The sequence below is a fragment of the Mytilus galloprovincialis genome, chromosome 4, assembly GCF_965363235.1.
Source record: "Mytilus galloprovincialis chromosome 4, xbMytGall1.hap1.1, whole genome shotgun sequence".
Taxonomy (NCBI): domain Eukaryota; kingdom Metazoa; phylum Mollusca; class Bivalvia; order Mytilida; family Mytilidae; genus Mytilus; species Mytilus galloprovincialis.
The window spans coordinates 36,247,100-36,270,508 of NC_134841.1; the positions used below are offsets into that span (position 1 = coordinate 36,247,100).

The 23,409-nt window shown below is 32.1% G+C and overlaps 2 protein-coding genes across 3 annotated transcripts in view; both read right to left on the reverse strand.

Moving 5' to 3' along the window:
• LOC143072015 (huntingtin-like) overlaps window positions 1–10,464 on the reverse strand; it is a 60,646-nt gene extending 50,182 nt beyond the window's left edge. The window contains exons 1-10 of one of the 2 annotated variants that reach the window (XM_076246780.1): window positions 10,335–10,464; window positions 7,780–7,882; window positions 7,019–7,102; window positions 6,080–6,200; window positions 5,116–5,255; window positions 4,302–4,440; window positions 3,391–3,532; window positions 2,444–2,625; window positions 1,773–1,959; window positions 170–859 (exon numbers count right to left, since the gene is read on the reverse strand). In XM_076246780.1, coding sequence (XP_076102895.1) covers window positions 170–859; window positions 1,773–1,959; window positions 2,444–2,625; window positions 3,391–3,532; window positions 4,302–4,440; window positions 5,116–5,255; window positions 6,080–6,200; window positions 7,019–7,102; window positions 7,780–7,865 — 1,771 coding nt within the window. In that variant the 5' untranslated portion in view covers window positions 7,866–7,882; window positions 10,335–10,464. Of the gene's footprint in view, window positions 1–169; window positions 860–1,772; window positions 1,960–2,443; window positions 2,626–3,390; window positions 3,533–4,301; window positions 4,441–5,115; window positions 5,256–6,079; window positions 6,201–7,018; window positions 7,103–7,779; window positions 7,883–9,224; window positions 9,329–10,334 lie in introns of those variants that run through there. The other variant, XM_076246781.1, reaches the window with a different exon arrangement.
• Window positions 10,465–12,788: 2,324 nt separating this feature from the next.
• On the reverse strand, window positions 12,789–22,777 carry LOC143072017 (peptide-N(4)-(N-acetyl-beta-glucosaminyl)asparagine amidase-like). Its single transcript, XM_076246783.1, has 5 exons — window positions 22,523–22,777; window positions 18,207–18,404; window positions 15,816–17,007; window positions 15,206–15,310; window positions 12,789–14,433 (listed from the first exon to the last, which is right to left on the reverse strand). The coding sequence occupies exons 1-5, from the start codon at window positions 22,742–22,744 to the stop codon at window positions 14,261–14,263; spliced, it is 1,890 nt and encodes a 629-aa protein (XP_076102898.1). The 5' UTR covers window positions 22,745–22,777; the 3' UTR covers window positions 12,789–14,260.
• Between the last annotated feature and the right edge of the window lie 632 nt (window positions 22,778–23,409).

Sequence of the window (23,409 nt, forward strand, 5' to 3'; positions counted from 1 at the left end):
CAACTATCAAAATATAAAGACAATCATAAGGATTGATACACGGACAGTATACATTGTGATCATCTGAAATTGCTTTTCACTAGATTTAAACAAAAATCCTTTACTACTTCCAACAAAATGTCAGTAACGCTTGATCAAGGTTGATATTAAATAAATTTACTACACTTACCAGTATCTACATCTTTGAACACATTATGGAAGAAGATTTCTGGTAAAATGTTAAGTATACAACTGATACATCCCAAGGCTAAGGATTTGATACTGACACGAACTTTCCTGTCGGTAATTATCTCTCCTTTATCTCCAGCTAGTAAAAATTTACGACAAATATATCTAGCAAAGAAAACGATAGGTTTTTCATCATCGGTTAAAGCTCCTATATGATCTAAGGGAATGTCTGTATCTTTCAAACTATTTTCTGGTTGTTCTGAGGAAACTTCTATTTCAATTTCAGGATTTCCATTCATATCCTGTATAACAGACAACTGAGGTTGAGTTTGATGTGTTGGACTAAGACTCTGGACACTATCTAATGTCTCCTGACTACCAGTTCTCATTTGTGATAAATTGGACCTTTCAGATTTGTCATCGTTCAAATCACCGATCGTAAGACCAGAATATTCTGTGTCTGATGTAGTAAACACAACCTGATTGCTGTCACTATTTATTTTCACATTCTCTGATTTCTGCGCCTTTCCATCATCTTCATCCAATATCTTGTCAGGTAAAACATTTTCAAATTCTGTCATGAGATGTGATTGGTCAACAAGTTCGTCTGCTATGGATTCAGAAATATCTGTATCATCATCTACAGAAATGTCGTCTTCTAATTTAGACATACTTGGTACAGCATTCATCCCTATGAAGAAGAAAAAACATCATTTCTATGAGTTTTCCTAATTTTGCTGGGAAAAAATGCTAACCAGGACCTAAGCATAAAATTAATATTTTGTTCAACCTGTTAAATTAGTTGCTCTGCCTTTACTTTTTGTGCTTTTTTAACATTGATTCGATAACTGACACATCAAAACCTTACTTTATGTTAAATTTGTTTATTCCCATAGCTAAATTTGTTTTAATTATTTTTTGTTTAGATGTATTAAAATCATTCGAACACAAAGTACAAGAAGTTATGATTTTTTACTTGAACAGACAAAGTCTGTACCACTATTTTACAATAAATTATTTATACTATTGTTTATAATGTTGCTGTGTTTCAGTTATCAGTCATTGAAAAAGTGAAGTGCTTTATAAGGACTGATTTTAAGTGTGGTAATTCTTGTGCCACATTATTCATGGCATAACATTTTTTTTCTTTCTTCCTAGATACTTGTCAGTGTTTTTATTTATTGTTTTGGTTTTAAGTGTATATCAAACAATTCCTATAAAGAAAGATTTAACATGGCTGTAAAATGCAAGCCTTTTTATTCATCTATAAAAACCTTACAGCAATTTATAAATGATTAACTGCTGTGCAACAGTGCTAATACCTCCATATCAACATTCTTTTTGCTATAATCTACTATTTCATGGAAATATTATCTCATGTACTGCCATTTAGTCAACTGAATACTAATATTTAGGGCAACTATAAATAACTTTTATCTTTAAGAAACTATAAATATCTTTTATTTAAGCCAACTATAAATAAGTTTTATTTTAGCCAACTAAAAATCACTTTTTACTTCAGCCTTATTTAAGCCAACTAATAACTTTCATTGTCAATAAAAATACCCAACATGACTATTGAATAAAACAATTGCACAATGTACCTAGGTCAGTTGTTTGTGATAAGACATCCACCTTGTACACAGTTGTCTTTTTAATACTCCCTCTAGTGTTGAGTATGGACAGTAACACTGGTGTGGGATGTTTAAATAACTGCTGACATACTTCTAAAGCAGCATTCACAACGTTGTGGTCTTTATGGTTCATCATGAACACCAATATTTGTAAAACCTACATGTAGGAGATAAAAAAAAATATTATAGTGACCTCTTAAAATTACCCTAATTTTTATTATTTTTAAAAATACTCAGGATGTTGATTAGGTTTAGAGAACTCACAAAGACAATCGAGTCATATACTCACTTGGAAACAGCCGATTCATGCAAACATGCTTTAAAAAGATCATTTTATTTAGTGTATATTGAAAAGCTTTTTAATCAGAAGCTGCACTAAGCTTGATTTAAAAAGACAGTCACATATTCTGTTCTGATTTGACAACATTTTTTTAATAATGTACATATCTACAAATCCTTTTATTTGATTGTTTCTTAAGAATTTCTTTAATTGGTCTACACTTTGACAGACCATTTGCTATAACTACATTTGTAACCTATGTCAACATTTTGTCAACTGATGTGTAAACTGAGTAAATGCACTCACAATCTTTCCATAAAAGTTTGAATAGAAAATTAAATTGTATTCGTTAGTATGTTACCTTTATCAGCTGTTCTTTGTTTCCTGTATCCTCTTTATCTTTAGCTGTATTCCCAAAACTTCCCTTCATTCCATGATCTTGATTGGCAGGGTCAGACAAATGGGGGATCAACGTTCTTAGACACAACAGAATACCAAGCAACAGATATTGTGGCTGGTCACCATCGACTGGTATTACATAATCTGTAAAATCAAATATAACATACTGTGGATTCATTATTATTCGTTGGATACCAATTTTCGTGGATTTCGTGGGAACAGGTAACCACGAATTCAAATGTTCTACGAATTGCAAGTTGTCTATAGGGTTGTATGCATATTTTGACAAAACCACGAAATCAAATATACATGAAATGAAGGTTTTTATCAATCCACGAAAATTGAAACCCACGAAAATAAATGAATCCACAGTAAATTGTCTTACTTATGTCAGGTAGGTTAGTCAACGTTCTTAGACACAGTAGAATACCAAGCAATAAGTATTGTGGCTGATCACCTTCAACTGGTATTACATAATCTGTAACATCAAATACGACATAAATTTACTAGCTCATGTCAAATAGGTTTGATGGGAACCTGCTCATGATGCATTTACAAAGCTTACTGTTCCGTGTGAGCCAAGGCTGTGTGTTGGAGACAGTACTTTGACCTATAATTGTTAACTTTTTTATACATGTGACTTGGATGCAGAGTTGGGCTATTTTTTGCTCTTTTGTCGGGTTGTTGTCTCTTTGACACGTTTCTGTTTCCCTTCTCAATTTTGCAATAAAGACGCTAAGTAGATTCAAAACAAAACCATATTGAAAGAAAAACCCTTCCCATATTTAGAATATTTAACTTTATTATATTTTATATGCCATTCGAATATTAAATGAAAATCAAAAAGAAGAAAAAATATAATTTCGATTGATAAATGCTTTTATACCACAAATTTCCTAACTAACTTACCAACAAGTATTCCTAGTAAGTATTTAAAGAAAGAGCCTGGACTCCTACTATAACGACAGATCAATACTAAACTAGACGCAGCATTCCTTCTACATGATGCAAGGTTTGACCGCAGGTTTGGTAAAAAAGCTTTCAGGAGGGCCTACAATAATATATATATATCAAAACAAGTAATGGATTTAATTCACCCTTCACTATTGCATATTTGTTAACAGTCATCAGCACTACACCCTTGTATAACAAGTTTCCATGCATTCAGAATATAAAAAGACTAACAAGAATGTCCAAGTTCTCAAAAAGACCATTTAACATCATGGTAATAAGATGTTATATTGCTTGAATGTGATGCTGTCAAAGATTTTCTTTTAGGATTTTGTTATAGATGTGTTACTATTATTTTGGAAAAAAAATCATTTTACTAGAATAATGTTTGGTTTTGGGATATTTATTTTAATTGTCTCCCTTTGAAAGACTTTAACTTAATGTTTGAATCAAGGGTAATTTTTATAAAATATGAGTAAATTTGAACAGTTCCATTACACCAATAATCTGCAATAGGAGACATCATTCAAAGCAAAAGTTAAGCAAGAAAACTCTGATAACTACAACTGCACACAAATCATGTTACCAGGTATATGGACATTTATCATGTAAGTGAAGGAATATGGACTGTCAGAAGCCTGTTGTTCAGTAGTTGTTGTTTGTTAATGTGGTTCATAAGTGTTTCTTTTTTCTCGTTTGTTATATACTAGAACATAAGCCGAGGCTCTATGTTAAAGGCTATACTTTGCCCTTTAATAGTAAACTATATATACATTTTGACTCGGATGGAGAGTTGTCTCATTAGCACTCATACCACATCTCCTTATTTATATTTAACATGTACAAGTAAGTAAAATAATGAACCTTACCTTAACCTCTGATTCTGTTGCAAAGCTCATCAATGGAGGACAGATTTTCTGCATGGCTATTGACAGTGTTTCTTGGATAGCTTCATCTTCTCTCTTGCATATCCTTGCCAAACATGGTAATAAGTTCACTATGTATGGTCTGTAAATATAGAGATAAGTTAAAAGATACACATGTGTGTATGGTTAGGTATCAAAATTCATAATCAAAGAACAAAAAATATCATAACTGAAAAGTGAAAGAAAACAAATAAGTTTTGTATAATAAATTGTGAACACTAATTATTTCTATGGTGCTCATATAATATATAGAATTTTGGCATTTTTATTTTTGATACTGGCTTTATCAGCAAGAATATCAAGCGAGCCCACTATGAGAAGCTGATATTCAAGGTGATAAAGTCAGTATCAGAAAATAAAATGCCATTATTTTTTTTATCCACAAATTGTCTTCACTGAATTTATTTTTTTCGGCTAAGAAAATAAAATAAATTGAAATAGCTTGTAAAACTTCTTTTTTAAGAGTACTAAACATTGGGATAGATGCTTGATTTTATGAATAAAATTGTGTGCATTACATTCATAAATTGATGCTGTGATGTTGCTGCATTGATACATGAAGTCTTTGCCTAATATTTTCAACTATCAAGCCATGTCTGTAATCTTTAAAATATTTTGCAGTAAGATCAAATGAAAAGTATACAAATTGCTGATAATTTACAATATGAATTAAATGAAAACCAGATAATCGGTACAGTCCATAAGATTTTATCTATAATTACAAAACAAATTACCAATAAAACAAATTGTGTCATACCTGCTTTTCTGTGGTCTGATCAGATGTGCCATGTCAGCAAATCTCCACACAGCTGCTCTTAAACTTCTAGATGCACCATTCTTCTTTATCTCTTTATATAACTCTACCTGTAATCTTCCTAAATTTGTCTCTAACAGGACCTAAATATAATTTGAATAATCAATTAACACAGAGATTTGTCTCACCTTTTTGTTATTTTGATAGTTAAATGCAAATGTAGAAATTGAAATAGCAGCAATATTTTTACATGTAAGTTATGTCACTAGACCATGACTGAGGGGGCAGGGTCTAACACTCTGACAGACTAATCAGTATTTCATATTTTTTGCATTCAAAAAATAAATAAATCATGTTTATTCACGAGAGGGATGTCTAATGTAAAGATTGTGTAGCAGTGTTTATATTTGGCACTCTGACATTCAGCCTCATTATCACAAAGCAGTAGAATTCTATAAAGGAGGTAGCTGAGCTTAAAAATCTTCCACACTACTATACCTCCTTACAAAGTAGGGCCAAAGTGGGTAAATATTGAATACACCTGAAAGCCACAAACTCAGGATTATGAAAATAGTTAGCTAAATGCAAGCAAGAGGAGAACAAAACCAAGGCTGCAAAAACAACCTGCAGGAATCAGGTATTTTACATGGCTTTTCACCAGGCTGAATAATACCTAAGATGACAGAAATGCAACATACATTGGGATGACAGTAGGATACTAGCCTTTAGCTCTAAGGTTATTCTCACTAGTGGAAGACAGCCTAAGGAATGTTTAATAATCAAATGACATCTTTACATACACTAAAAGACAAATTGAATATAGAAAGTTTGAATATCAGAACAATTAGTGTCACAGAAAAAAATCCAGATTGACAAATATCTTACTAGATCTGATTCTTTCATTTCATACATCTCTGATTTTTTTTTCATTAAATAGACCTAAAAATGTCTCCATGACGACCCTCACCTTTATTGATCTGTTAATGCATTCATCTCCTACCATTCGTACATCTGACTCAGCATCATCACATAGACCTAGAAATGTTTCCATGGCAATTCCTAGGAATTTGGGAAAATCTGTGATTGCTCTGGTAATATAAAATAATACTTCAGTGAAACAAATATTATGGAAATTATTTCATTTTTGACTTCTATCTTTCAATTATTTATGCAGTTATTAGAAACAAAAACAGCCTAAAAGCAGAAGAATTAAATCATTAAGTATAATGTATACATATACTGATTAAATTATTGATAAATTTGTTGGGGAAAAAAATTAATTTATTATAATTGGGGTCTATATCAAATGTTCAATTTGATTGCAGTGTTATTTCAAACAGTAAATTATAGTTGTTTCTTTATTCAACAAGACATGCAAGAGAAGCTATTAAAGCATCCACTATAAATAATTCTGACCATTTATTTTAACATAATCTATTCTGACAACATGATTTTTTATTTCTTTTCAAAAGAAATACAATTTCAATAGTTCTTATTATACTATTTAAGACATGTGTTTAATTTTCATTGCAGTAAATATATTTGAATGCCTGGATATAAATTTAGCATTTCTGTGAAACAAAGCATGTTCACAATTTATTAAGAATGTTACTTCAGGTATCAAAGTTTTTCTAATTATGTTTTAGCATATCTATTTTCAAGGAATTTGTGGGTGCCACGAACATTATTTGCATTTATATATTATTACATCTCAATTCACCCTTTCAGAACCTAATGTATTCTCGGTAATATTTTCAAATGCACATACCAAATTGTTGTGATTGGCATAGAACATAATAAACAAAGAAAATTCAACCAATGATGTAACAGTATTTTCATTTTGGTGTACTAACCATGAAAATACCCATAGTCCTTCAGATTCTGAATAGGCAAATAAATAAAGTACCTCATGTTTGTTGCACAAATGCAATCTGCTACTATGTTGCAGTTTAATATCTTATCTTTCTTTGTAACCACAACATCTTTCTTCCTAAAAAAAGAAAAATGTTATAGTAGTACTTGAGGTATAAAAAGTAAAGTAAAAGGACATACATGTATCTTTATTACCATTAAAATAAAATCTTTTCACATACCCAACAACACCAAATAAATCTTGTTTGAATGTGTTAAAGAGTAGCTACCTCATCTCTCATGTTATTCTTAATGTTAAAGTAGATTTGTAATTTGTATGTCATTTTTAAAGAAACTGTTTTACTATCTTAAATAGAAAATTAAAAGAATAGGTTAAAAATACGGGTTTTGCTCATTGTTGAAGGTTAAATAGAATTTAAAAGGTCCAAGTGAATAAACTACACAGAGAACAGTAGCTATTGTATTCATCCAATAGGACAAGTGAACTTACAACAGTTTAAATAGCCTGGTAAGATAGTTATCATATTGGGTTCGCAATAAAACTGTTTAAATATGGAATAAGTCCAAAAACTAGCACAATAAAAAGATAATCCTTTTTTTTCACGTATAGATATCTAAAAAATATACATAAACACTCATATTTCTATCATATCTGAATGATTTATTTTATTTGCCTCCTAATGGTCTGATATACCTTTATTAGTAAGGATAATAGAAGTCAATTAATGGTAACAGATGTAAACTTCTCAGCATGTAAATTTGACCATACAACAAAATTGACAAGAGTTAACTCACTTAGATGATTCCTCTGTAGCTGTCCCTTGTGGATGAAAGACTTTTAAGGCTTCAAATGCCTTGATTAACTTCTCTATAGTCGCCATTTCTAAAGGACCTAAACCTAAAATGGAAAAACATAACAGCGGATTTAAATAATTACCGGTAGCAATTGATTCAATTTCAGAAACAATATATATATGCAAATACTATTCTGTGAAAAGAAGACAGTAAAATATCCTTTGTAATTAAATTAATACATGAAAATGCAACTGAACTATTTCAGGAACCATAAAATCACAAAGGATTGTTAATTTAAATGCTTAATACAATTTTTTATCAGAGTTAAGGTTGTGTATAGCCAGTTTAGACAATTCTAATTTCTTTAGTGATCACTTAAGTTGGCATAGCTCAAAGTATTCCTTCTTCACTGGCCAAGGGTTACGATCCACTCCCCTCCTCTGCACCCTAGGAGGATTAAGAGAGAATGACTGATCCAGTAGGTAAAATTTTTCATTGATTGCAGTCGTAACTAGCAAAAATGATGGAATGTCACTTAAAATATATTTTCATTTCCTGCTGCACCAAGTTTGTAGAATCTATATGCTACTGTATTTTCATCTCCACACTGAAGAGCGTTCAAGTGCTTCCATTGGCCAAAAATAATGGGTGCGACTTTAATCAACCGATAAATGTTATCACAAATGTTGGCATAATTTGAAAAGGGTCGAGAGGAGGGCAGGGGATCCTTACCTTTCAAATTTTTATAAAAAGAACAATTGTCAAGATTATAGAGGGATAAAGCCTTCTTTAGTTTGTACTTAGCCATTGGTTTTTAGTTTGTGACTTTAGTCAAGTCACAGGGATGCCTTATTTACATGTAGTTGCATTGTTATTGTTGGATATGTGACATCACAGATGTCAAGTTGAAGTATTTTCTGGCACATGGTATGCAACCATATAAAACTACAGGCAGCAAGAAGGTTGATAAGGCTAGCATTAAGTGTTCTCTGTGAAAATATGAAATAATTTACTATTTACTTTATTGGTAGGAATTTACATATGATTCTGACAACAGAAATATTGGTGTGTTTTACTCAATTTTGTAGATTTATGACATATATATAACAAGTTTGAGTGCTCTAGAGGAAAGGTCAATAGGTGGTGGATTGCTAGCTTCCTGTCACATCCGACACAAGCAGTAGTAGTGGATGGAGAGAGCTCATCACATATTGATGTAGAATTTTGGGTATCCAAAAGCTCAGTCCTTTGGCCCTCCCTATCCCTGTTCTACATCAACAAAATGACTGATGATATTAAATCCATCATGCAGATGACACCATAGCATACCTGACAATATCAAACTACAAAGATTTGAACGACCTACAAACAGATCTTGATAAACTAGCTACATGGGCAACCAAATAGAAAATGGCCTTCCACCCAGACAAGTGCAATGTACTTACCATCAGCCGGAAAAACAATACCATTGCAACATACTACAAACTACATTGTCACACTTTAGAACCTGTCAAAAGTGCCAAATACCTAGGCTGCACATTCACATCCCAACTGAAATGGAATGTAAATAACCTAGTTCAGCAACAAAGCCAAAAGAACAAGCTGCTTCCTAAAACGAAACTTGAATATAAGATCTAATTCTGTAAAGAAAAATGCCTATAAAACACTAGCAAGACCAATCACAGTTTCGACAGTCAGTCCGGTATGGGATCCATACAATAAAACTGAGATTGACTGACTAGAGATGGTCCAGAGAAGAGCAGCCCAATATGTGATGAACAAACATCATAATCACTCAAGTGTAAGCAAGATTATTAATTATCTTGATTGGAGATTCCACGAAAAAAGGCAAAAAGATGCAAGACTCACCATGCTCTTCAAAATTTTAAATGAAAAAGTTGCAGAGACAAAGGAAGATCTTCTGATGCAACCTAAATGATTGTCAAGAAATATGCATGACAGAAGCTTCAAAATTCCATCAGCTACAAGTGATTACTGGAAATATTCTTTCCGCTAAACATCAAAGATTTCGGGACGTCGGGATTTACTTTATTTAAATTCAGGACCTCGGGATTTCGTTTTTTTAAGTCTGAGATTTCGGGATCAGGACCCCTCCTAGTCCTATCCCCTCAAGATTGGAACTCTCTCCCTCCTGGGGTTGTATCAGCACCGTCAGTCAAGGCTTTTAAAGCCTCAGTGACAAAGCTGAACTAAATTAAAATAAAATGGGGGGAGGGGGTGGGGCCTGTATGCGCAAAATATTCAGTTAGTTGATTGTGGCCATTATCCGACGGAAGTAGACGACAACCGTGGAATGAAATAATTTTTTTATCAGGGACAAACTCAGGCTATCCACTTGCAACACCTGTTGTTGCCAATGCAAATAAGAATCCAGTGATGATGGTTCATCTGGCAATGTCAAATCGAGCAAACGATGGCATTTTGGTTTCGACAATTGGGGAAAAATGTAATATGTCCGTGTTCGTGAAATAATTTATCATGGTCATAAGGCTGGTATGATTACTGATCTTGACAAGAAATGGGTAAAATTTAACCTTTCTTGTTCGGACGTGGATCACCAAAACGTCAGATAAAAGGCTGGGGCTATCGAAAATGTAGGAACGACTGCTGTCATTGTAGCTTTCACTATGTTTTTCTTTCAGTAAGTGGTCAGGTTGATCAATATCTTACACCGGAAGTTTAATTTTACGGTCACTAATCTATGTATTTTCGACCCAAATTTTAGTTCGTCGTGAATGTGGTTTCGTCCCCGATTTAAATTCGCCACAAGCATTTTATCCTTACCGAAATGGTTTAGAAAGAATACTACCAAGTATTATTTTATACATGATGGCATTTTCAAAAGCATCATTGCTAGTTAACAAATGTCACTTACTCAGATTTTAATAAACAGATTATTTTCATTGAAAAAGTTTCACTTAATCTTATCAATTTTATTGATAGTTGAAGTATGCTTTAACCAAGCAGGAATTTGATAGATTTTTTTTTACATCAAAATTTTCCCGATATATTGTCTATTAAGCTTACACAAGTAGAGAAAGTGTCCTTCTAAACTCTCTTTGACAAGATAGACTTTTTGATAGAGGTTATAAATAAGTTGTTGTTCAATGATTCAGATATTTGTTTGGAATCCATGAACATCAATTTGCAGATTCATATTGTGTCTGTATTGGTTAATCTGCTTTAAAATTTTATTGTTTGTTTTTTCAAAAGAAAAAGATCTTGTATTCCTGTACTGTGTGTGGCATTGCTGCAAGGCATCTTCAATGTCTTTGATATGTATAACATTGTTAAATATTTTCTGCGTTATTTTTTTACCTGTATTTTATTTTCAGATATTTGGTTTTCCTGCACTCAATTGTTATTGGTTAGTTTTATGTATCTTTTGCTGGTCCACTGATCAAGACTTCATTTAATAAGGGAGGGTTGAAATATCAAACCAGACTTCATTTAATAAGGGAGGGTTGAAATATCAAACCAAAGCCTCAGGAAAAAATTGTCATTCCTAGTATGAGGAATAGGTTGACAATTTTGGCAATATTGACTGATGCAAAGTGCTGAACATTTTTGCCAATTACAGTTTCTTTCTTTTTTTAAGTTTTAGCAACAACACAAAAAATACAGGTTGAAAATCTTAAATATAAAATTGTTGTGTAAACATCATATAGCATAAAAGATGGACGAAAGATTTCAGAGGGAGAGACAAACTCATAGATAGAAAATAACCTGACGCCATGGCTGAAAATAAAAAGACAAACAGACACAACATAGAAAACTAAAGACTAAGCAACATGAACCCAACCAAAAACTTGGGGTGATATCAGGTGCTCCGGAAGGGTAAGCAGGTCCAGCTCCACATGTAGCACCTGTCGTGTTGCTTATGTTATTACAAATCCGGTAAATAGTCTTATTCGGTAGGTCACATTGACATGTTCATATGAAGCTTGATAGCAAATTTCAGGATGCTCTAATCTGTAGATCATGAGAAATCTGTAACAGATATTCATGGGAGGGATGGGCAGACATACAGAAAGGGGAAAAACAGTGTACAACCTCCTTCACAGCAAGGTTTAATAATATACTTCTGAAGATAATGTTGTGCTTGCAAGAAGATTTTTTTTTTTAAATTACAATTGATGGCAATAGCTCGCTTGACCTCTTGGGCAAGATAAGCTACATATTTTTATGGCATAATAATGAGCCTTACAAAAGTGAGGAACCTTGTTAGCAGTATTTTTTTCACATCATAAAGTGTGTTTTTCATTTTAGAGAATAAGATGTTGGAAACAGTTTGATAGCATCTGTTATTCCTTATCTGTATTTACCTTGGGGTGGATTTAGAGTGTATTGACACCAATTTATCTTGTAAGACCAGAACATTTTGTGTTGTTTTTTGTGTTGTGTTGCTGTTCCATTGAAGTTAAGCCCATTCATTCATATTAATTACTGGGCATCACCCTTCATACACATTCCAGCAATCTTGCATAAAAGGTTATTTTTAAGAACATTGTATGTGCCTATTTAGAGTCTCAACTGAATATGATTGCTTACAGGGTATATGATATCTACTTTCTCAAGATTAAGATCTGCTGTGGGAACAATAATATTGCAAGAATAAATGTCTAGGTTCACAGAATCAAGTGTTCAGTATTGAGCAGCAGGTCAAATTGTTAGAATGACCTATTACAAACAGCCCATCATTTAAACTCTCCATTTGTTCACAACTTCGTTCCATGTAAAATTTGAGCTAACAAGTGGACAGTGTAGTGAGCTTCTGTGTCATTTGGTCTCTTGTGAAGAGTTGTCTCTTTGGAAATCATACCACATCTTTTTTTTATATTGTGTTAAAATTGTAGAGATGAAAAATAAATTACCATACAAAGGATTAAACCAAAAACTTGCAGCTGTTATAATTATATGACTCTCACGTCACTGGATAGCGCTGTGAGGTGCATGTATAGAAATGAAGACAAATATTAGCTATGATCTTTCATTTATTATGTTGTCAAATGCAGAAAAAAAAACAATTTGATCATTGACAATAACACAGATTTTTTAGTATTACAATAACACTATAATAATCCTTATTTAATAATAATTAAAAAAAACATACCTTATAACAGCCATACACTTATTTATATATCTTTAAGAAGGCAGCTTTAGACAAAGTTCAGTAGTAAATTTGAAGTTTTTTCATGAAAAACAAGAAAGATAGCATGCCCTTGAAAATGCTTTAAACTTTATAATTCAGCTGTATAAAATCAAAATTTGTTTAAATCATTGAAAAAAGTCTTTTCCCTTCAATTGTAAGAAAATTATACAAATTTATGAATTTCATCAGAGGATTCATTTCCCAATTTCAATCATTCATACACATTAATTTCAACAAATTTAAGATGAAGCTATGGTAGCTTTCCAATGTACATTAAATTATAAAGGTATTTATACAGACAATCTCATATATAGCTTTTTTTTGGTCAAACACACATAAATACACATTGTCAGATGAAAGACTAATTCAATAATAGAAAAAGTACAAAAAAGTAAAAATGTTGACCAGAATTACATCACAATGATTGTTCTTCCAATGCTCCTTTTAAAGCTTCCTTTTCAGTAAGAAAAAACTTCAAAATAAACAGGAATGTGGAATAATGATAATTATATAACATCTAAAAATTGTATGTGTACATTCACCCTCACATTAAGAGGGTTTTTTTTCCACTACAGGATAATTGTCTGATTATGTTCCCCAAAAATAAAATGAAAATTGAATGTCTGAGTAAGTTTTGAAATTAAAAATCCAAATAACATTTATATTAAATTAAATCTTAAACTAAAATGTGTAAGTATTATATCTTAAAAAAATTGCCAGATCCCTTCCCATGGCCTCAAAATCAATGGCCCCCTTAAAACTATTAAAGTCATGAATCAGTATTACAAATATAACATTTATGATATCAAGCAATCTTTTTCTATTGAAAAAAACATGATTATAAACATCAATCATAAGATTTTCAAGCTTCTGTAGTATAAATATCACTTTCATATTAGGAAAAATTTGTAAAAGTAAACATTTTGAAAATATAATTCTAATAAATAATGACCATATTTATAAATAACTTTTTACATATATAACCATTCACAGGCAAAAAATGAACCATTCTAAACTTTAATATCATTGCACAATGATTATCTGAAGGATCACAAAATTAAGCAGCACTTTGTAATAAATTGAAGATGCTAAAATGTTAGCTAATTATATATTGTCTTCTTATTGCACATGATAATACTTTCATAAATTTCAAATCAGCAATTCCAGTTTAACTATGTTAGATCTATGAATTTATGTTTGAAGAAAAATTGAAAGAAAACTACCAAATTTGATTTTTTTTTTCAATATCTCCCATGCAACAACTTCAAAAAACTTTGAAAAACAATAATACTATTCATAACAAAACACTTATGCAAAATGTACTTTGACTTCAAAAGGACAGAATTCCAAATCAGTATTAGACTGTCTGAATAACTGGGTATGTTGCCATGCATTATCTCCCTTCCCTCCACTCAGATCAGCTGTGATTGTCATACCATCTTCTCCTTCAAGGTCATGTACTGTCTGAAACTCGTTACTTCCTGAAAAAGAATATTAAGAACTATAAAAAAAAATCCATTTAAACAAAATTCAAATGGAAAACTAAATTGCTTATCAATTTATTTAATTTGTACATAAAAAGGCTGCAAGTTTTCTTGTTTGATATGTTTTACAATTGTCATTTTGGAGCCTTTTATAGCTGACAATGCAGTATGGGTTTTGCTCATTGTTTAAGGCTGTACTCTGACCTATAGTTGTTAATTTCGGAGTCATTTTGTTTGTAATAAATATGTTTTACTGATTCTAACCCTATAAGAAATTAGAATAATGATATATTACATTCTTTTTCGTTAAACAATGTTAATCAAGCCACTTTCAGTCTTTTTCATTTTATGTAACAAATATTGTTTTGTTGAAATGGACATAAATGTAGTTGTGGAGTGATGAATCTGAAAAAACACAGTATAAAATCCTGAACCAAATTTCAGAAATCTTTGTAATGTAGTTCGGACTAGTTCCTGAGAAAAATGTGAAGCAAATTTTCAATTTGTGTAAAATTATGTAAGTGTTCAGTAAACAGGAAGTTGTTGAATGATGAATCTGAAAACACATCATAGCTGACCCATATAAACCCTGAAACCAAAATTTCAGAAATTCTTGTAATATAGTTCCTGAGAAAGTTCAGAAAGAGGTAAATCCCTTTTTTAAAGAAGGGTATAAAGCTAGCTATTATAGGGTACAAAAATATACATGGTTTATCTGCAAGTAAATTTTGTTGGTACTTATTTAAATACACAATAACATGCATTTTACCTTTTAACATTGCACATGTGGAATCACTACATAGCAGCCAAGAGATCACACCATCTTCATAAACTGCACTACTAATTCTTACTTCTAGTTTGCTAATCTTTAGACCTGTAAAAACATTGTATCTTATTATAAAATGAATCCATTCCATCATTCTCCATTGAATGGTTTTATATATGTTTTATATGAAATATTCACTGTATATTTGTATCCCGGGGCAAATACACAAATACTTTGATAGCTGTTTAAAGTAAGTGAAAGCAATGTACCGCTACATGCACATTGAAAATCTTTTTTTTTTCATACATAATTGATGCTATTAAAAAATATATTCTGTGTCATTTGGTCTCTTGAGGAGAGTACTACATGTACATGTGTAGTTGTCTCATTGGCAATCATACCACATCTTCTTTTTCTTATATGTAAAGCAGAAATTTTAATATCTTTCTTCTTTAAATAAATAGATTTCTGCTATAAATCTCAACTTTATTTTGCATTTCCTTTTAAAAGAAATTATTATAGAAACTTTTAAAAGAAAATATTATAGAAAAGTATGTTTAGAAATTGTCATAAAATTGAACAAAAGTACTATTTTCCATCTAGTAATCTATACCTTTGAAATCAAATTTCCATGTCAATGATGATTTTGAGGACCCTTCTTTTCTAGCAAGGTAGACCATCTTCCAATCTTGTTCTTCTTTTCTAAACATTTTCTCACATTTAAACAGACATGAAGAAAAGCCTACAACTTTATCTGCATCCAAATCGCTCATTCGAACATATTCATCTTTGGCACAACTATATCTTATATGGAATGTTTTGGATTTTTTCTCGTCTTCTGTCAGATTGAACACATATTCAGGTTTGGATTCAGCAGAAGTTGTACCTACTTCCCCTCTAGCTTGACGCCATGCCAATGATCCAGTTGTCCTTCCCGATAGATTCTGACCTTCGGTTGACTTAGGGGTGATGAATTCCACTAACTCTGTTAATAATCTATTAACCATTTCTTGTTTTCTAGTATCAGTTACACTAGATAACTTGCCATTCCACAGCTTATGTAAGACCTGAACAAGCCATGTTTCTCTACATTCATGTCTCCTAGTTAATAACTCAGAATGTTTAGACGAATATCGCCATGAGACATCTTGAACTTCATCAGCAGAAAAAGCAAGAACATAAGTTAACTGCTTACCCCATCCAGATTCATACAAAAGAGGTTTATCACAGATATTTTCACAGGGATCACAATGTAACCAACGTTTTTGTGAAGGAGAATACACTTCTGTCCATACATGATCTGTCCAGTCCAGCACATATCTAGCTTCAAATCCCATTGCCCTACAACATAGTGTAAAACAATTTGCCCATTCTCCACAGCGTCCACATCTGGTTTCCAACAATTTCTCTGGACTGTTATATCGGGGAAATCGTATAAACTTTTGACATTTTTCACATTTGTAATTTTCAACACGACCGGCTCCCCATCTAGTATCATCAGCAGTTGGAGTTGCCATTCCAACACTTGTTGGTTTGCCACCACAAGTATCACATGGAGGTGCATCAACCCATTTAAAAAAGGAGTTTTTAAACCATGCTAAAAGTTCTAGGATCAAACAATCCCGTATTCCAATGTCACCTACATTACCGGACTGTGCTAAAGCCTGAAATGATTTCTGGGCTTTCTCTATTAAATGCTGTGTTGGTATAACATGTCTTGCTTTGGCCTGAAGACCCTGATTTTCATATTTCAAAACATGAGACAAGTTACTCTCAATCTTCTGGAAAAACTGGCGTTCTAATTGCTGAAAGAAACAAGAGAGTATGTTATTATCAAATGAATTTCAGTTGAATAATTGTAATACATTTGTACTAGCAAAACTGATACATGTATATGCACTAATTAAATCAGTTTGTTACACTTATATTTTTTAATTTCCTACATTTATTTTGTTGGCTTTTATAGTTTGTCATAATGTTGTATAGAATAGAATAATTGAAAGTTTTCAAATATGAGCAAATAAAAATTCTTAATTACCGGATGATCTTATTTGAAGGGAGACAATTTCACCAAATCTCCCTACTAAATAAAGAATTAAACTTTATATACAGAGGAACAAATGTAACGCATGCTTCAGATGCAAATGAAAATTGCAATGTATCATCAGCTGACCATTTTGAAAAAAGAAAATGTGTAACCTTTCTATGCTGTGATGTTACACTATTGTTTCAGATAAGGGAGAAGGTTTGGTACCTTTAAAACAATTAATCCCGCTGCAATTGTTTGCACCTGCCCTTAGTCAGGAATCTGATGTCCAGTAGTTGTTGTTTGTTTATGTGGTTCATAAGTGTTTCTCGTTCTTTCTATAGATTAAACTGTTGGTTTTCCAGTTTGAATGGTTTTACAATAGTAATTTTTTTGGGGCCCTTTATAGCTTGCTGTTTGGTGTGAGCAAAGGCTCTGTGTAGAAGATCTTACCTTGACCTATAATTGTTTACTTTTATAAATTGTGACATGGATATCGATGGAGAGATGTCTCATTGGCACTCATACCACATCCTCCTATATCTAGTTATATTATATTTTGACTTAATTAATGTTTATATACTTTTGACTTAAACTAAAAATCTTTAACAGCATACATGTATCATTTTTTTTAAAGAATGAACTATGACAGTTTATTTTAATTAAATTCACTTGAAGAAGTAAACAAATTCTTCTAGTCAAAAAATTATGTCTATGTCCATAAGTTAGCCATAATTGGAAATTTATTACTAGCATCACTATGCCATTATTGCAAAATGCAAATATATATTTCTTTCATGTAATCACTATTATATTTATAAAGCAGTGACTTTTAGTGAAAGTAGGACTAGTCAGATGGACTATGGTACGAAAATGTATTTCACAACTTCATAATTTGATGGAAACTGTTTACCAGTATAACAAGTTGTTGTTGATCTTGATTTATGATTTAAGTTTGTAAATGTATATGCATGTTACCTGATAATTTGGAAGTATAGCAGAAGTTGAAGGTCTTGGTTGAGAAATTGATCTGGTGGGCTGTACACTGCCACCTGCAGCTTGAGGTCCATTTACAGACACAGGTGAAACCTTCTGTATTTCCTGAATTAGACTGTCTCGAATGGTCTTAACCTGAGAGATTGGAGAGGTTCTTGGCAATGTGAGATATTCTCCATCCTAAAAATAAATTAAACCTTAATGAACGCCGACACATTCTTGTACTGATCATACAACAAAGGATGCAGAAATTGTTTCAAATAAAATTCATTAACTCTGATTTATCTCTAGTCAAACAGAGTAACTAACCTTTCAAACATCTTGAGATTGGAATATTTAAAAACGATTAAAAACGGTACTATATATGCAGTGAAATACCCTACCAATTGGCATGGGCATTAGTTAAACAATGTTGTCAATGGACACAAGGCTTACCCAACTCTTCTTACCTGAGCTGCTCTAATAAGTAATAATCACTAAAATATACATGTACATACTTTTTATTCAACAATCAAGGGTCGCACTAGTTAGCGACAAGAAGACAAATCAAGCGACAAGAAAACAAATTTAACATTTCCCTAAGGCCTTGAGCTGTAAGAAGACAAAATTATGAAAACAGTTACAACTGACAAACTTGAAAGGCTGTTATAATCAAGGATTCCAACAACAGTTACAACAGTGTGATAAATCACTGTGTAGATATTAAGGGCATAAGATACTTTTTGATCCCATATTGAAATTTGGCTAACAATTTGCATATATAGGCTATTTTTTGCCTGATTAAATCATACATGTATGTAAGAAAAAATATACCTTCATATGATACTTTAAAAGTAAAATTAGGTCGAAATTTTATATATTTGCACAAAATTTGGATTTGTGTACGTATTTTTCCTTTCAACAGAGATACATAACTTTTTTGTTTTTAAAGATAAACACAATCTGTTTTTTGTTAAATTATTTGTAAATTCTGATTTATTTTGATGTCCTTTAAATTTGTGCATTTTTTTTCTTTCAAATAACTCACATTTATCAAAACATCATGAGTGTAGAAAAAAACATAATTTTTTGCTGTATAATTATCAAATTAAAAAAAATTGCACTATTTACGTTTTCATGAAAATACACATAATCTTCTTACATAATCAAATCAAATGGCATTTTAAACAAGAGGGGTCCATGAACTCGTTTTCAAGTTAAATAAGTTTGAATGATTAAATCAGTAAAAAAAAAGTTGAAGTTAACTAATTTTGATAACTTATCGACTTGAAGGAGTCGATATTTGCAACTTTTTGATTCTGTTCAATTATTTCTCGCTTAACAATATTTGACTTATTAAAGTCGTATTTGTCTTGTATTAAAGAGAAAAAAAATTGGTTGATTATATAGAGAAACACTGAATCGTGACGGAAACGGGCCCCCTCTTAGCCAGCCAGTGGGCCCCCACTTATGAAAATTTCTAGGTCTGCCACTGTACTTGATAAAAGTTATTAATATCATGAATTTATTGAAAAAAAAACTTATAAAAACATCAGTCATAGAATGTTGGGAAAACTTTAAATAATTAACTTATGTATTCCAACTGCTTGATGCTTTTAAACAATGTAATGTATGCCATGATAAAATCCAACCCCCCCCCCCCCCCAAAATACATGTAGATCATGAATTTATACATTTTTAGAATTATTTATATACAACTATTTTTGGATGCTGAATTGACTTTAAATAGGTGCTGATTTAACCAGGTGCATATTTGACTTTTTCTGTGGATGCGGATTTGACCAGGTGACGATTTGACTTGTACCCTAATGCAGCTTACGTACGCTATAACAAGTTTCAAACTTTCTGTCATTTGTCAGTGAGAGACAATGTTCAGCAGTATAAAAATATAACAGAAATTCGACAATAGGTGACGTTTTTTTAGATATATGAGTTAGGTACATGTACCTTCTATCTGTTATAATCATGTTGAGGTATATACGGGTGCAGGTCGTTGTTTCGTAACTAGTCGATTCGTAACTTACTAGGTCGTTTCATATCTGAGATTTTTTGTACCTTATATCAATATATAATAATATAATAATATATAATAATAATATGAGTCGTAGGTTACTTAAAAAATGATATTTATTTTAAAAAAAAAAAAAAAAAAAACTATTACCAGTCTGGATGAAAAAAGGAGGGTTATGCAATTGCATGTAAAAGTGAGAAAAAAGTAAAAAATAATTATTTTTAGGTCGTGTGCCATAGGTTGTGTGCCATTAATAATCACTTAACACCTACTATAATTACTTTTTATTACCTGTCATTTAGTGGTCATAAAAACATTAAAGCTGTCACCCAGCCTAATTACCAATTAGCCAATAATTAAAAAGATTTAAGAAAGTTTTAAATTAAAAACATTACAATATTGTTATTATTAAATGGACAATTTGATCATTTATAAATAATAACTTTAACTGTTTCATTTAAACTAATTAATTTAAACTAACACTTTATAACCATATATAATTACCAGGTACGAAACGTCTCAGTTACAAATCAACATAGTTACGAATTGACCAGGTTACAAAACAACATGCATTCGTATATATACATGTATGTATATTTTTCAGCCAAAATAATTATGTCCGACAGTGAAGTATGACACTGAAATGGGGATGAAGTCCCCAATAACAGTAGAAAAATCAATAAAAAAAAAAATTTTAAAATCGGGAAAATTTTCCTGAAATTTTCATTGTACTAATGAACTCAAAATCGTTCAATTTTTTTAGATGTCATGTTTTGAATTCCTGCATCTGCGCAGAAATCTATAATTTACTTCCTTTTTCCGGTCTCGATTGTATGAAACTTTGAGTAAAATATATATTTATCAGTCTAGTATAAAATAGGAAGGAACGCAATACCAATTTCATTTCTAAAAATACCTTGATATATGAAAAAACGTTACCTGATGATAGCGTTTCTTTGTTTACATTGCATATGATGTCATAACATAAATAACGTCACAACTAAAATCCCTAACAAAAGAACCAAAATCGGAAACGTTACGGTGTCACTATTTCCGTTTCTTTTTTTTAACAAATATTTAAGTTACAAAAAATAATTCATACAGACTTCGTCCCCATTTACAGGTAATGCTAGTCCGAGATTACTCTGACGTCCAACGGCTGTTTTGCCAGACAAGCTGGGGCCGTGGGACGTCAGAGCTCGTCCCATATCAAAAAGTGGATATTTGCCCACCCAAAATAGATGCGCTGCTTCGTCGCTTCTGGTGCCGACTGACGGCCTTGGAATTATATAAATCGGGCATCAATCTGTTCATTTTTCATTTATCTCTTCATTTATGTAAGTTTCACCTACCTGCCAACCTTTATTTTCTCATCATTAGACAGTTTTCACAGTGACCCATCGATTTCGGTATTTTGCCTTTCATTTTCAAAGATTATCACGTGACCACGAGAAAACAGTGATGATTTATGCAAATGACCATAATGTAACACCTCGTTCATTTACGATGTAAGTTATCTGAATGTCCGAGAGCTTCCGATTGTAACGTGGTCGGAACTAAATGCTTCATACCTATCTCCTGTAAAGGAGGTGAAAAATCATGGTTGGCTACTAAATATTAATCATCGATCTCATACAAAGGAGATGAAAAAATATAAATATTTGCATATTTTGAGTCTCGAGACCACGAACTCTCTCGTAACTTGACGTCCATTTGAAAGTGAAAGTCAAAATGCCGAAATCGATGGGTCACTGTGAAAACTGTCTAATGATGAGAAAATAAAGGTTGGCAGGTAGGTAGGTGAAACTTACATAAATGAAGAGATAAATGAAAAATGAACAGATTGATGCCCGATTTATATAATTCCAAGGCCGTCAGTCGGCACCAGAAGTGACGAAGCAGCGCATCTATTTTGGGTGGGCAAATATCCACTTTTTGATATGGGACGAGCTCTCACGTCCCACGGCCCCAGTTTGTCTGGCAAAACAACTGTTGGACGTCAGAGTAATCTCGGACTAAGGTAATGCCTGCCTCATATTAGCAAGGACGTATAACTAACATCTAATATACGTCCTTGCTTATAGTGATACATTGTTAGACCGAATAATCTGTCTCTTGTGTGGGTACACAAGAGACAGATTTTTCGGTCTAATACATTGTCATTGTACATTCAAACAAAAATTATTAGTCTGGAATAAACTGGAGGATTAATGGAATTCAAAAAAGTCAAATGACAAGACTGAATGGTTTACAATGTCGTGTTTTGATATTATTTCTTGGTAAATACCTCCTGAAATCCCATTTCAAAAATACATTCAAGAGCTCCGACAATCGGTAAAAGTTTGGTTTCCACAGTTGGATTTCCTAGTCTTATTTTGCGATATTTTTCTTCATTTGGGTTACTTAGTATGTTGTCTGCAAATTTCAAAATTATTTTAGCTGCCTGAACAAAATCGTCTTTAGGATTTTCAGTTGAAAGAGATATTATACTTGAAGGGGTCGGTGCCATTCTTTACCGGAAGTGTACGTGTAACCAAATGAAATGAATAAAGGAGAGATTTTTCTCGGACGACTCAACTTTCCGGGAAGCACGATCGTCGATCCTCCGAAGTTTCCCGACTGGACCAACATGACCAAGTGACACTATTTTGATGTCTGTGCAAATACACATGTTGGCTGATAGACATGATAATCTTCTAGGCGTTATCAATGTCATAGAGCATGGCAGGATAGAATTATTTCGATTCTAATAGGAATATTTGAACGTTTTCACTTCGAAGCGGACCTATAGTAGACCTGGGAACAGTATATCTATATATATGTTCCTGAGTAGACGCTCGGAATGTCGCCATTTTGATTTCATGAACCAAAAACGTTATAGAAAATCAGCAGTTTATCAATAAAAAAAGAACAGAAACATTTAAACTTACTTTTAGAATATTTTCATTTAATTTCCTAGCGAGCAACACCAACAAAAATGTCCATTTTGATCCTGGCGTTGTTTAAAATTCATCTGACGTTGCAATTTCAATTGTTACGTCAATCACGTGCAGCCCATGTTCTATTTGAATTAGAACATGGCTTTGTACCCAAAGCTAAGAAGAACGTCATATTAGAATAATGTACTATCAATATAATAATGTAAAAGTAGAACACTTTAAAGTCGGATATAGG

What these genes read in the sequence shown, in the direction of transcription:
- LOC143072017 (XM_076246783.1), bottom strand. Translation starts at nt 22,744, where the DNA reads ATGGCACCGACCCCTTCAAGTATAATATCTCTTTCAACTGAAAATCCT. An exon ending in CTATACTTCCAAATTATCAG is followed by an intron (nt 17,008 to 18,206) that starts GTAACATGCATA and finishes TGTTTCTTTCAG; the next exon opens with CAATTAGAACGCCAGTTTTT. An exon ending in ATGGAAATTTGATTTCAAAG is followed by an intron (nt 15,311 to 15,815) that starts GTATAGATTACT and finishes ATGTTTTTACAG; the next exon opens with GTCTAAAGATTAGCAAACTA.